Raw genomic sequence first — 14,125 nt, forward strand, 5'->3', positions numbered from 1 at the left:
GGCAACTGTTTCGGTGTTTTATAAAAACAAGGGCTGGACAAAGCAAGACCCAATCACCACACCCAATTGTGGTCTTGGCACAGATTCTTGACTAATGGGGCGAGCCGATCTTCCAAGAATAATGACAGCAATGCAGAGGTGCATTTTTCCTGGAAAAAAGAGATTGCCCGATCGCGGGTTAGCTGCTCTCACGGCTTCAGGGCTTCCCTGCATGGATCTTTAGTTTTTGTTTGTCGTTGTTGTTTTGTTCTCTTTCTACATAAGATCACTCGGCCACTGACAATAACACCAGTGTTTGAAATCATATACAATTTAGTGTTAACTAGTGCCTTGTGAAGTTTTCAGAAGCTTTTTTAGTTGCCGAGTATAAAACAAAAATATCAACTACAAATAATCCAGTTGAAGTAAACCTCACTGTAAATGGCACGCGAGTAAGTGCAAAAGCGATACTACGCACAACCCCAATGTAATACCAAATACCTTGAAATACCAAAAAATATATATAAATCTTGAAGTATGGAGTCCATGTGGAGGCGAAACTCCAAATGTTAATCACACTACCCCGAACACTTCCCGATTTAAATATTGTGTGAGTCGTATCGGTAACATAACTTGCTGTCAGCGTTTATAATTGACATGCACCGAAGTTTACAGGTAGAAGTACCACCTTTTATTTCCATTCCAGAAAAAAATTAATTCATGATTATTTTCTGCAAGCAAAATTAAATAAAGTTTAACCTTACGCATAGCTAACGTTTAAAGCTGTTTTAACTTCATAGTTGGTCAAAGTGAAAAAAAAAAAAAACACTGAAAGAAGTTGTGCATGTGTTTTAACATGGCATGTGTATAACTTGACACGGAAAATCTGCGTAATCCACTGATATCCGACCGTTAACCGATTAATTAGTCTATTATATAATTATTTGGCTAAAAACAGGCCAAAGTTTCCTTGCCCTTTTTCGAAGTTAGTTTTTCTTGTCGAAGATGTTTTTTTTTTTTTGTGCGATAAAATATTCTCTAATCTGCCTTCAAGCATCAACTTCATGGAGTAAGGGACGGACCATTATTTTCCTGGGGGAGAGGGGGTATGGAAAATTTTCCTTTGTTCCTCGGCAAACTTATTTTTTCGTTTATGCACATCTGCAAACAGTTTTAGTCGAAATCCAAACTATTTTTTGTTATACAAATGGTGTTTGCAAACAATTTATTTTGCCTTTCTAGGCCCTGCAAACAATGTTTTCAATATTTTTCATACCCCCTCTCCCTCCAAAGAAATAATGGTCCGTCTCTAATTCCTTTCTAGCTGGAAAATCAAAGTAATGCGTTGACTGTGTTCAGATGAAAAATAAAAAAGTCCGCTGCAGGGCATTGTGGAGGGTCCTGTAGGAGGGGGGCGTGGTGGGTAATAAAATCCCATTTCCCAGCTCAAATTTGCAACACGCCCAAATCCCATTTCCCAGCATTTTGTTTTCCCGATTTTCCTCATCTGCATATCTGAGTCCCAGTTCTATTGTTTACATGTTTGCGACTCCCAGTCCAGTGACCCAAAATCCATTTTACCACTTCAGGCCCCTCATTATGGTAACAAAAAGACAATAGAACACGAGGCAGTATGGTAAAAAAATGAGAACTGTAAAAAACGAGGTTTTCTAGCCCCATATATGTTATAATTAACAACTTGACTCACGAACTCGAGTTGTCACAGCCGAGTTGACTGTCGCTCAGAGAAAACGAGGACGAGTTATCTTATAGTTTTTGTAGAAACTCTCAAGAATTGCAGTCCAAAACCTAAAATGTTTTGTACTTTAAAGGCAAAAATCAAGAAAAATCGTCCCTTTAAACGACTTTTCAAATGGAATAAAGGTTGTTTGTTTCATTATCGTTCAATTTTACATTATTCTGTTTATTTAATCGGTTTTACATTGCTTCGTGGTTACGGAAAACTTTATCGTGAAATGAAAACAACTTCAGCTCGCCGGTAGCAGCATTGCTCACACTGAAGTGTACTAAAGTCTTCTGTTATTGTATAAAACAAATAGATTCCATTTTGCCGTGCGTCTGTTCAGTTATAGATCACAGATGATGTCAAAATGGCGTAAGAACATCAATGCCACTTTTTTGTTCTTACCGGCCACATTTTGACGTCATCTGTGATCTTTAACTGAACAGACGGGAGAACCAATCAGAATTGCGGAATTCCAACAGAACACGGCTGAGTTTCTGCTCGTTGTGCAGCAGCAAGTCAGGTATGGAGACTTCAAATTATTGTATGTACTTTATTTAGTGCCAAAGATGCACTTATTTGGTCTTAAATAAAAGTACAGTAATTGCAGTACAGTATATATACAGTAATATAATTCCAGCAACCCTATTTTTGACACTACGGGATAACGGGAAACTGGTGAAACAGACTATTTATCTGTGGCATTTATAAAGGTGCCTTTCACTCGGTGAATTGAGTTCTTGTTCGTTATTAAAATGAGTACTTGGGCGGGTGCATTGTAGTCGAGATATCAATGTTCTGATGCAAGCGAAGCGTTTTGAACTACAGTCAACTCTCTCTTAACGGACGCCTCTATAAGACGGACACCGCCATAAGACGGACACCTGTTTATGGTCCCTGCCGTTTTTCAGTCATTTTACTATAACAAAACTCTTTGTAAGACGGACACCTCTCTAAGACGGACAACGGACACTTTGAAACCGCTAACGGTCACGCACAAGAAGTTATTTTTTAGTGAATAATACTTCAAAACTTGGTATCGAGTCAACGTCTTTAGAATACCAAACTTACCAAAAACAATCCGCTATTACGTATTACTTCTCTGCGTATGGGCACCAAAGAGGTAGTTTTCTACTTACGGTATTACCGTTTGTAATGAGCAAATGAGACGAATTTCTGATATTATTTTTGTTCCACTTTATCATCTCAAAAGTTTTGGTGTCAGGTTAACTCGACTCTCTATAAGGCGGACACCTCTCTAAGACGGACAGTTTACATTGGGACCGGTCCCGACGGTGTCCGTCTTAGAGAGAGTTGACTGTATTCACTTCATGTAAATTGATATCCGTGTATCCACAACAATTACTTTTTTATAATAAGAGAAGACCTCAGGCCAAGTGGCCAATGCCGGAGCTTAAAGCATTAAGCAGCTAAAAATATTTCTACTGGCCCTTGGATGGGATGCTAGTCCATCGCAAGGTACTTTATTTTTATAAAAGCAATTAACTTCAAATAACTATTGCAGAATAAATACATGGACTCGCAATGCTGTTCATTTGGGGCAGTTATTTGCATAAAGAAACGTGCAAGAACCAGGCCTTCTTAATGCTATTTTCTTCAGCAAGCAGCTTGTTCAATCGCCATTTTAGTTATTGGCGATCCATATATGTACACGCCGATCTTGATTGATTACGCTCAATTTTTACCGTATCAGTTGAATTCTTCTTTAGGCTTGCATTTTAAAGTTTTGTGTAAGTAAGTGTTATTTTGTACTGACTGGTACTGTATCCAGCCTTCGTATGGTTTATCCTGATGGTAATAAACAGCTGAACAGTTCTGAGTCACAGAAAATATAATCGGCCCGCATACTTCGTGGTTGTTAGGAATGCCTTTGACGGGTGCGGACAACTTGTTGTTTCCACCAAATGCACAGCGATCCACGTTTAAGTAATAGTGGTGCCTTCCAGGAACCACTAAATGGAAAGAACAATAAAATCAGAATATGCGCGGCTCCCTTCACTAGCTGCCTTAGTTCTGAGACGAACTCCCCATCCCCGCTCTCTCTCTCTCCAGATGAGAGGTGGTAGGCGACATAGATTCATACTGGGGCTCGAGCTCCAACCCGAGGTCCTTTATCACTATAGGGAGTATCCCACGGAGAAACGTGCTCGCTAGATGGCTACAATATACCTAGCATAAGCTAATACGACTGTGGAAAGGCGACAAAGACCAACACAAATGGCGTTACTTACCTGTAGAATTCATAGGCGGAACATCGTCCAAATGCGGCGACAATTTCTGTTTGAGTCCATCCCAGGTAAATTCAATCCCGTGCGCTAAGCAACGCTGCAATGGAAATTAACGAGTGGTAACGACACTAATAACTATATTAGAGAAACAAGCAAGATTGACCACTTCTCCCAGGGAAAAGTTGTCCATACCGAGCAACCCCGAGCGAAAGAACCTTTTACATATTTCTCAATAGCAGCGAACCTTCATATATACGCACGATAACAGATGGCAAGGGGTAGAAGGTAACCCTCCTACCAGGGACAGCTTTTCTCGTAACCAACTCTAAAATGGCTACCTGCAGCACTAGTCATATACAAATATAATACGTGATTGAATAGGGTCAAAATTTCATTTCCTTAATAATGTAGACACATCATACAGTCTTTCTTCGGAAACAACTTGCACCATTTTTCTTTTTACCGTACCCAAATTCGCAAGTAGCCAATCAGAAGCGCGATCTACTGTCCTGATATCCTACGATATCAAGTCACTGACCTGATATGCCACCATATCACGGTCACTTTGAATTAAAGTAGTGTTTCCGTACGATGAATTGAAAAGAGGTTTTACCAATTAAACAGAAACTAGTATTTTTAATTAGCTGGTGTTTACCGGTCATAAAATGAGAAAAACTTTCCCGCCAAAACTTAACTTGAGCGCGCTCGCCAATTGCGCGATGTCTGCCGACGAGTACTGAAACATTCACACTGAAACAATGGAGTCGGAGTTTCCAAATTTTTCGCTAAATTTGGATTTTGAAAATTTAGGGAATGAAGCTCCAAACAAACGAGTAAAAATATGTGAGAAGACGACTTGATAAAAGTGTTGAAGACCAAAAAAGTATCAATACAAGCAGGTCAACACATTTTGCACTACGTGTCTGGCAAGCACGGCTTCGACTGAGCGAATAATATCACCGGAGTTTTGGCTGAATTTGGGTACGGTAAATACCTAATAGTACCTTTTTGGTACGCTTCGGCGGCATATCAGGCTCGTTTGGTCTCGCCATGGGTATTTTGGCTCGACTGCGTCTCGCCAAAATACGAACCATGGCTCGACCAAACTCGCCTGATATGCCGCCGAAGCGTACCAAAAAGGTACGATTAGGTATAAATATAGATCCATATTACTGATTGCCTTTGCATGCTTTTAAGCTTTTTGGAGAGCCTGCCTGCCTGCCTGCCTCCCTTTTTATCTTTTCTGATCGCGACATTGTAATTTGACCGGAAGTTATGCGCCCGTTCATGATTTCTTAGTCTTTATTATATGGCTACGATAGTACGCGCGCTCTGATTGGCTGCTGAGCGGGAATTTTTTTCTTGTAATGACCGGGCATTATGAAATTTTTTCTCGGCTCGACGGTTTTTTGAGTTGTGAGTAAAAGCTGCTAGCAAAGGGAGCGAAAACAACAAAAAATGCCGACAAAATATAACTATCTTTTTAATAACTGAAAGAAAAATATAAGCATACCAATACTACTTTAGTATGAGCGACTCAGAGAGCCACAGAGAGCGAGAGCGAGTTTTACCTCCAGTGTTTTTTACCTTGATTATACTCTTTTTTTGAATAGTGCTTAAAGGCCAACTTATAACTTATTAACCTCGTCCGTTCGGTCATTACAGGGCAATCTCAGACCTCGAACTTGATGTATTGACCGAGCGACAGCGAGGTCAATACATCAAGGCCTCGGTCTTAGATTCCCCTGTAATGACCTCACTCTCAGTTAATAAGTAGTATATAATTTCTTATCTTTCACTTTAATTTTGCTTCATAATTAAATATACCTGTGTTTTGTCTCTGTAAGGAATGTATTTAAAAGAAGACGTGTGGTCAGCAAGGGATCCTCGTTTACACATCCAGTATCGTAAGGCACTTCCCGGATAGAAGAATTGGTACATACAAAAAGCGATCAAACCAACCATGATAACAACACCGCATATCGCCGAGTACAACACTAAAAAGAAAGAAAAGAAATATCGAGAAATAAACGGATCAATCGATCAATCAATCTTTATATGGTCTTCATATCTTTTTATTGTAAACAGACCAAGACCTTGCTTTAATTAGAGAGCACGACACACTAAAGATATATACTATGCTATGCTATGCTTTGCTTTCTGTCCTATGCAATGCTATACAAACCAGTCAGTCAGTCAGCCAGCCAGTCAGTCAGTCAGTCAGTCAGTCAGTCAGTCGGTTAATACATCAATTTGTCAATCTATCTAATCAATCAACCAATCAAACAATCAATCAATCAATCATCAATCAATCAATCAATTAATTTTCGGGATTCTCTCCTATCCTTTTATCCTACCCGAGTCTCAGAACAGGCGATATCTATGTCGTGGATTTACGTCTTTTACCGAAATTTAAGGCAATGCATCCAGTTTAAATTACCGGAAGAACCGACAGAGAAAGGAACACATAACATACTGCTTACATCTTTTCATTTTCTTTCTTTCTCTTCGTAGCTTCACAGCTAGATCCATCTCAAAGTGATCGTACAAGTTTTCAATTTCTGATGCGATTTGTTTGTCGTTGACTCCGAGCACTATACACACAAAGCACTGAACCAAATTGACATCATCCAGCTTAGATGCCTTCTTTTCCTCCATTGACATACCGAGCAGTATACTGGTTCTGCCCAGGACCACACTGGGTGGCAGGTGGGATTCTGGGATAGCTGTGCCAGGATTGTCTAGGTCCACAGTGGCATAGACTCGTTCACCCGCTCGGACAGAACCCACGCACCTTACTTTGATGATCCCAATCACACAAACAACATCTGTGGGATCTAAAACAGAACATATTTGAAGGTTGATCTCACGAGGAATTGAAAAAGAAATGGACTAAATAGGAACGATGAACGCGAAATGAAATAAGGGATTTGTCCGTGGAGTTTAGACGACCTAGAGGCTAGAGATTTACAAGGATGCACAAAATTTAATCACTTGGACTTTAGCATAGTTCTGTTCGCAGCGACTGAGGGTCGGTGTGTTTTCTCATGATCAGTATGTTTTTGGCTGGTGATTAAAGCATGCCCCAAGGAAACCACCTCTTAACAACAGAACCTTCTTTTGACACCACATTACCTGACCTCGAAGTTCAAGTTACTTTCAGTGGAACAGACAAAATAAATAGGATAGTGTATAAAACCAACCGTCATCATCCATGGGTGGTGTGGCCTCTAGGTATGCCGATCTGCTAATGACCCCTGCCATGAAAGCTTCTTTTCCATTCTTGTTATCTAGTAGCTGTATGCTTGCGGTCCCATTGTCATCCTTGTAGAAACCAACAACGTCTCCTTCGTCAAAGTCATCGCACACATCAGGATCTTTGAGTTTAAAGTGATATCCAATATCAGCCTTCTTGGCACCCGCATTAGAAACCACGAACGACAAATGTTCGATGTGTGCACGCTTGGCTTCCAAGTGTTCAAGGACGCGGAGTTGTTGGAATTCAGCAGATGCTGGGGATGAAGACCAACAGATGGTTAATATAACCATTCACTAGTATTACTGGCAGCACTAGTAGCAAAATAATTAACTAAACTCGTCTAGAACAGTATTAATGATAATGATGTCCATTATTATATCACTGATTAAACATTGATCAACCTACCTGTCATACTGCTTATCGAACTGTCCGGGCTGCTCTGCTCCATTGAATCTGCAAAAAGTAAATGTAATTTCTACACAACGTGTCATTTTGAGTTAAAAAACCGAGAGAATTCTTGCGCGCTGATTGGTCGAAAGGTATGGTCGATGAGAGTATATATACACCATGAAAGTGACTTCAGATCAAGCCACACACGCGCGAATTTTATCTTGTTTTGTTTAAATCAAGTACGCATTTGTTTTCAGAAATCAGGCTTGAACTCTTACTCAGGTGAACTGTCGAATGAAGATTTACCAGGCTTCTGAAAATATTTTTGTCTTACTGAGAAGAACGGTGCTAGCGACACGGCAGCGAACTGTTGAAGTTCAGTGTACAACCGCTAACAAGATCTTCAATCAGAAAAATCATCTTACTTCGCTTCTAGCGAGAGGCAACACTCAACGAAAGATAAAAAGATATTTAAAACGGTTATTTTTTGAGTTTAGTAAATTTTATGAAGTCATTTCTATGCTCGATAAGTGATACCATGGAAAAATGTGGTCGATTTTTTAACTAAACCGAATACCTCATGCTATCCGGTCTTGGTCATAAAAACAACAACAACAGCAGCATTTATAGTCGACTACGCAAAAGGAAAATGTAAATGTACAGATTTTTTAATTAACATAGCTTTTGGGAGACAACTTTTCCTTATGTTATAAATAGATAAGGTATGCAAGGATATACTTGGTAAGTTTAGGCGACATAACATATCAGGGTATTGTTTATGCTCTAAAGAGGAACATTTTTATCGTCTAATTTTTATAATACTCTCGTTCGTCACTGCGTAGAACTCAACCGGTTTTGGATTGTTTTGCAACGTCACGGTCTTGTCGATGCAACTGCGACTGCGCTGAACTGAACACACACGCGTTCAGCAGTAATGCTTTTGGCGGGAAATGCTTGATTAAATGTTGAGTCCAATTTTGAAAGAATTGTTTATATATACCAAATTCTGCCATCTTACTATTAAATATAGGAGAAACTTACCTTCTTCTTCTTCGCTGCCTGTTGAAATAAAAAGTAATAAGTCATGTTTTTAGTTACAAAGAGCCGAGCTGATATAGGATTAAAAACGTCCAGAAAAACGTCCACCCATGGACACGCAATCTGATTGGTTGTTGAGTTGCATTGTATAAGGCTATGTAAATACTGTTTATTTTCTTGTGTTTAGTTTATAAAGGAAATTGAAAACGGCCTCTCCTATGTGCATATCCTGATGCAACACAATCAAGAAAGTTTGGGAGAATTCGCGTTATACGATACAGTAGAACACAAATTTGTGAAGTCTTCCGCTCATGATGATCATTCGGAAAGGGTAAATGAGTGACTGGTTTTTTGAACTATTAATATGTTTCACGTAGAACTTGTTCTTGCTCTTTAGGTAAATTATTATCTACCTTGTTGCCAATGAGAAATATTAAGTGTGTCACACTGAAAAGATGTCAAGTCATGCTTGTCCATAGACAAATGGCAATGACATCGCATCTGTTATGACATGTCAGTGATGCAATACAACGCTACCTAGAAGTCCCGCCGGCTCAGTACATTCTAGGAGGCGGGACCTTATTCTGGCAAACTTACCGTCGGTGAGTTTCCTCTTTTTTGACTTTGACTTTGATCTGGGCTTGCTTCTCATTAGGAATGGTTTACTGTAAAACTGTTGAATCTCCTCTTCCACTCCATTACCGGGAAAATACAACTGGACCAGGAGTTGAAAACGATTCCTCTTGTCCATTTCTACTTTGGCCAGTTCATACACTGGAGCGATGGGGCCGTTATAAACGGAGTCGAGGTCAACTGAGAACAATTGCTACGAAAAATACAATTTTAAAAAAATCAATCTCAGGGATCTTTATGCACTTCTGTATGACAGTGTCTATAGTATGTTTATTAATTTTCTTTTTATCCCTGTGAACCATGTTCTGTATTGCCAATTAAAACATTTTAACCACAGAATTCTCTGTTTTTACATCTTCTACGTGTATATTCTACAAGATCCTTGTTCTCAGAGGTCATTTCATTCGCGTCATTTTTCCTTTATCAGAATGATTTCCTTCTCATACGAGTTACTTTTCTTCACTTGGAACAATTTTGTCCATCGTCGCAAAACATACCTTCTACTAAGAGCTCTAGCGACAAATAATAAGAATAAAACATGTCACTCCACTCAGAAAGACCAAACATGGAAGGAAACGGAAATATCACTACAAACAGACCTTGTCTATATCCTGATTTCCATACTCGACTTTCAGTTCCACTGGCCCGTTTCCGTCTCTGTGAAGGTCCGCAGCTGCTGGCTCTCGGTACACCCACACTCTTATTCTCAGGATCTGACTCACTGGCGAGCGCGCTTCCATTTGCACCCTTCCATCACATACCCGTTGTTTTGCTATTCCTCCGCTCCGGGATTGCACTTTGTCAAACACTGTTTTTTCCTCCAATGTTATAAAGCGGACGTCTGCTCCTCCGCTAAAATCATCGCTTCCGACGGATCCGAAGCCAGGGAATACTGGCAAAGTATCTACAGATATGAAAGAAGAAATTAAGATGACCATAAAAGCACCTGTACCGGCGAGCAAGTCTTGTGCCCTTGGTGTAAAGGCAATCTCATCTCTTTGAGTAAAATGGCGACAACTTGCTAGGCAAGGTAACCTTCACTTTCCCAACACATTAAAAAGGAAAGTTTAACACTCACACTGAGAAAGAAAACAAGTTCAACATGGAACCCATCAGCTATATTTTGTAAAGAGACCTTAGTATATACTTGCGGGACATGATACCCTTACTTCTATCACATTTGGGTGTACAGCGGCAAACCCATAAACCCACCGACACAACGATACTTCTATTTGAGAGTCTGAATGGGATTAACTGACAAAAGATTTAAGCTAAGCTAAGCTAAGCTAAGCTGGACTAAGCTAAGCTAAGCTAAGCTAAGCTGAGCTAAGCTAAGCTAAGCTAAACTAATCTAATCTAAACTAAACTAAACTAAGCTAAACTAAGCTAAGCTAAGCTTAACTAAGCTAAGCTTAACTAAGCTAAGCTCGAAATGCCAAAATGGGGTGCCTGTTTATACTCCTTCCCCTTCTCCTTTCCAAGTGGCATCACGCTCCTCGTTTAAAATAGAAACACGGTGAGAATGTTTCTAATTATAAAATAACTCACCACCTCTATCACAAAGCGATATTTGCTGAGTAGGCCATCAATATCAAGAGTTGCTTTGGAGGTAAATCTCGGCGGAAATGCGTACTCCTTGTAAAGAACGTACGTTTGTTTCAGTTGTTTTCACGAAAAAATAAAGGAGGTTCGAAGGGATTGAATCTTTATATAATCAGTATATATCTTTCGGAAAAGTTGGTCCAATAACTGATCGGTTTGCTTTCTCTTTAATAAATTTACAGTTTGTTAAGAGCACTTTATTGGGAACTGGTAAAAAAATGAATCACGTCACGGCCAGTATTTTGTTGAACATAACAATTTGTATGAAACTGAAACCTCACAATTTTTTCCATAGGCCGATCGTACGCCAAATAAGCGCGTCGGCGACCCCTTCCGAATTTTTTTAAATCACCATGGACCTCTATCCTTTAGGCGTCGTTTGTTAATTTTCCTTCAACTAGCTGGGGTGCTATATTTTCAATGATGATAAATCGAACAGCATGCAACGGTACCTCGTTTAGAAGGAAGCCTTCGGTACCCCGACCTTGTCGCCATTTAATTTGTTGTACTGGAACAACCGCACCAGCTCTAGTTCTGATGTTACTTGACTTATATGTCAGCCAGGGTGCACAAACCTTACTCTCATTCAGACTAAGTATGTCACGGACATTATTCCATCCATAACAATGCTTCAAACATATTTAATCACTGACCCTAACAATGGAAATTAGGTGCACCTTCAGTTCTTTCGCTTTATGAAAAATACAATATAAACACTTCACCCAGGTTGGCATCATTCCCGGCATAATTGTGAGGCCATCGCATAACCTTTCCCTGTCTTTGTTTAAACGAAATGATATTTGTTTTTTGTTTGTGAATTTAGCATGGTAACTCAACAAGTTTGCGTCAGTATTCTGTGTGTTCCTTCTAAAAAAAGATTTTAAGTTCGAAAGTGCTTGAATATTAACCACTGTATGACGTCAGTAAACCGAAACTGGATGGTGTCCAAAAATAAACTCCCTTAAGCTTGATTGACAGCACGACTTGTCTAAACAACCAGGAAATATAACTACAAAAACAAGTAAAATTCGGATATTCATTCAGTCGTATTACCAGAAGTATGCAGCAATGTCAGGAACCCATTGGCAATGTATGTTTGTATGTATGTAATCTGATAACATTGTCTACATTGCAGTTCTCGTGAATAACAAATCCACTCGGAAAACGAAATGGAAAAGACCGAAAGTCGGCTTGAGTGACAACTGCCACTCAAAAGTCAACATTCTCAAAATTTAATGAGCCCAAATTTCAGCCATTGACTTGGACTCCTTGATCTTGACAGCACTATTTACTCTGCTTACCGTACGTTGCTAGGCTCTCATGTATAATTCTGCATACAGCTTTTAATGTTTAATAGCCATAAACGTAGTTAGAGCCGTGTAAACAAGAATTATTTCACTTTCTTGGAGTTTTGCTGAAACAATTAACACTAGAAAATCCGAGGTACCCTACTTTCTCCCATCCCCACTTACACCCTCACTAACAAATCCCTAGCTCTGGTTGCCTTATTACCCACAACCATATGAACTCCCATATGGATATCTACATATTTGCAGATCAGCTAAAACAATATTCTGTTGGACATGTTTTGTCAAGGCTTTCGATCCAATGCGCTTTTTAAAAAGTAAAACCAACAGAAAGAAGGTACTAGGAGGTAATGAACAAAGCGCTGTGGCGTCCCGTGGCGTGACTTTGTGTCGTAGGCGGAACGTGTAAGTAGCTTCCGGTTTGAAACTTGTGATGTGAATAATTTTGTTTTGGGTGACGCAACTGAAGCGGAACAAAATCGAAAGATTCTTCAATCTTTACAAACAACTGTTCGCAACGGTCGATGAAAAATTGCATTCTTGTCAAATATTTCCAACACTTCGTTCTACCTGTTTTAACAATCACGTTATTTACGTGATTGTTAATACTCTACGAACCGGTCGGTGAATATGTCTCTACATGATAGACATGATAATTATGCCAAGTATCAAGTTGCAACCAATACAAGAGAATAAATGAACCTTAAATCGGTACAAAGTGACTAAAAGGAGTCCCATAGAGCATGAATTCGTTTTGCAGGACTCCGCGATCGATATTTTTATACACACAGCTTCCTGGTCCTCTCCATTTCTTAACTGGTAAGAACCGTAATACGCCTCTGGGGTAATCATGTTAAATATTCATAATTGGGGCTAAACATTCAGACATTTGACGCAATAAAAACTCACTACTAAGAACTCCCTCTTTCTAACAGTATGGGTTATAAACCATTAATAATTGAGATATTTTACCGTAAGCATCATCTCTGCTTGACACAGACAGAAGAGGCTGTGTAAGTTCATCTAGAGCTTGTCTTTTAAGATCAGCCATCACTGTTTCTGAGTACGTGATTTATTCTCCACTGTCTTCAGTACCTGGTCTATACGGCATCGGCTGGCGGAAACTAAATGGCGTTGCAATACTTAGTTCAATCTGGATGATTCTCTGAGACTTTATCGCTACACCAAGAGTTTCGATTTCAAAATGTCAGATTCATGGAGATTCAACTACGCGACTGCATTGTGATGGTATGTGTTTAGCCAATAAAGGGCAGGAGTAAGGGGCTTTCCCTTCTTTGCACGGAAACGAGGCTTTTAACTTCCTGTGCCTCGGTCTGACGTACACTACATTTTACCCACAGCTGGGGACATTAATCAACTTCATTTCCTCCCCATTTAGACTAGTCTCCTTTGCAGCCGTCGCAATGCTTCTCTTTGCGCGACGAGAACAAACAACAGCTGCGAAGGAAACTGCATTGAGGCGTGATGTGAAGACTGTTTTATGGATCGAGGGAACCTGTTGCGTGACAATGACCCATATTTTTTATATGACGTCCTTGAAGATAAAATGTAGTGCAGTTGTGCTATAGCAGAATAGCTCAATCGTCTCATGTACTCTTTCATATTTGCAGCAAGCGTGTCTATTAAAACTTATCGAAACTCTGACCGCAATGGACTCCTGTCACAATACATGCGACAGTAGGTCAAACCGATCGTTTCAAATGTAGTATATAAATGTATTAAATAGTTAGTTACAGAATTCGGTATCCGTATAATACAGCATGGTATAGCATGAAAAAATGGAAATTAACCAATCTGAACATTCAGTACAAGGCGCGAAGGATGAAGGAAACGTGACCTTTTTTCTCCTCATTTCTCACTCCAGTCCTCTTGTGCCTTGTCCTCTTGGGTCTGATAACTTTTT

At 39.7% G+C, this 14,125-nt stretch overlaps 1 protein-coding gene across 3 annotated transcripts; it reads right to left on the reverse strand.

Annotated features, from left to right (window-relative positions):
* Nucleotides 1–2,260: 2,260 nt before the first annotated feature.
* LOC144659922 (uncharacterized) lies at nt 2,261–13,467 on the reverse strand. 3 transcript variants are annotated; one of them, XM_078520455.1, is made up of 10 exons: nt 13,174–13,467; nt 9,892–10,196; nt 9,257–9,485; nt 8,663–8,680; nt 7,637–7,684; nt 7,176–7,484; nt 6,456–6,809; nt 5,800–5,969; nt 3,976–4,069; nt 2,261–3,696 (listed from the first exon to the last, which is right to left on the reverse strand). In XM_078520455.1, exons 1-10 carry the CDS (start codon nt 13,250–13,252, stop codon nt 3,434–3,436), a joined length of 1,869 nt encoding a protein of 622 aa, XP_078376581.1. In that variant the 5' UTR covers nt 13,253–13,467; the 3' UTR covers nt 2,261–3,433. The 3 variants fall into 3 exon arrangements, with proteins under 3 accessions (XP_078376581.1, XP_078376588.1, XP_078376594.1); XM_078520462.1 differs by lacking the exon at nt 13,174–13,467 and adding an exon at nt 11,347–12,695; XM_078520468.1 differs by lacking the exon at nt 13,174–13,467 and adding an exon at nt 10,841–12,691.
* Between the last annotated feature and the right edge of the window lie 658 nt (nt 13,468–14,125).

The sequence above is a fragment of the Oculina patagonica genome, chromosome 1, assembly GCF_052425735.1.
Source record: "Oculina patagonica isolate OP01 chromosome 1, crgOcupat, whole genome shotgun sequence".
NCBI classification, from domain to species: Eukaryota; Metazoa; Cnidaria; class Anthozoa; order Scleractinia; family Oculinidae; genus Oculina; species Oculina patagonica.

Coding starts and splice junctions, on each gene's coding strand:
- LOC144659922 (XM_078520455.1), bottom strand. CDS start 13,252: ATGGCTGATCTTAAAAGACAAGCTCTAGATGAACTTACACAGCCTCTT. Junction 10,197..13,173: donor AAGCAGAGATGATGCTTACG/GTAAAATATCTC, acceptor TCATATCTGTAG/ATACTTTGCCAGTATTCCCT. Junction 7,485..7,636: donor TTCGATAAGCAGTATGACAG/GTAGGTTGATCA, acceptor CTTCATCCCCAG/CATCTGCTGAATTCCAACAA.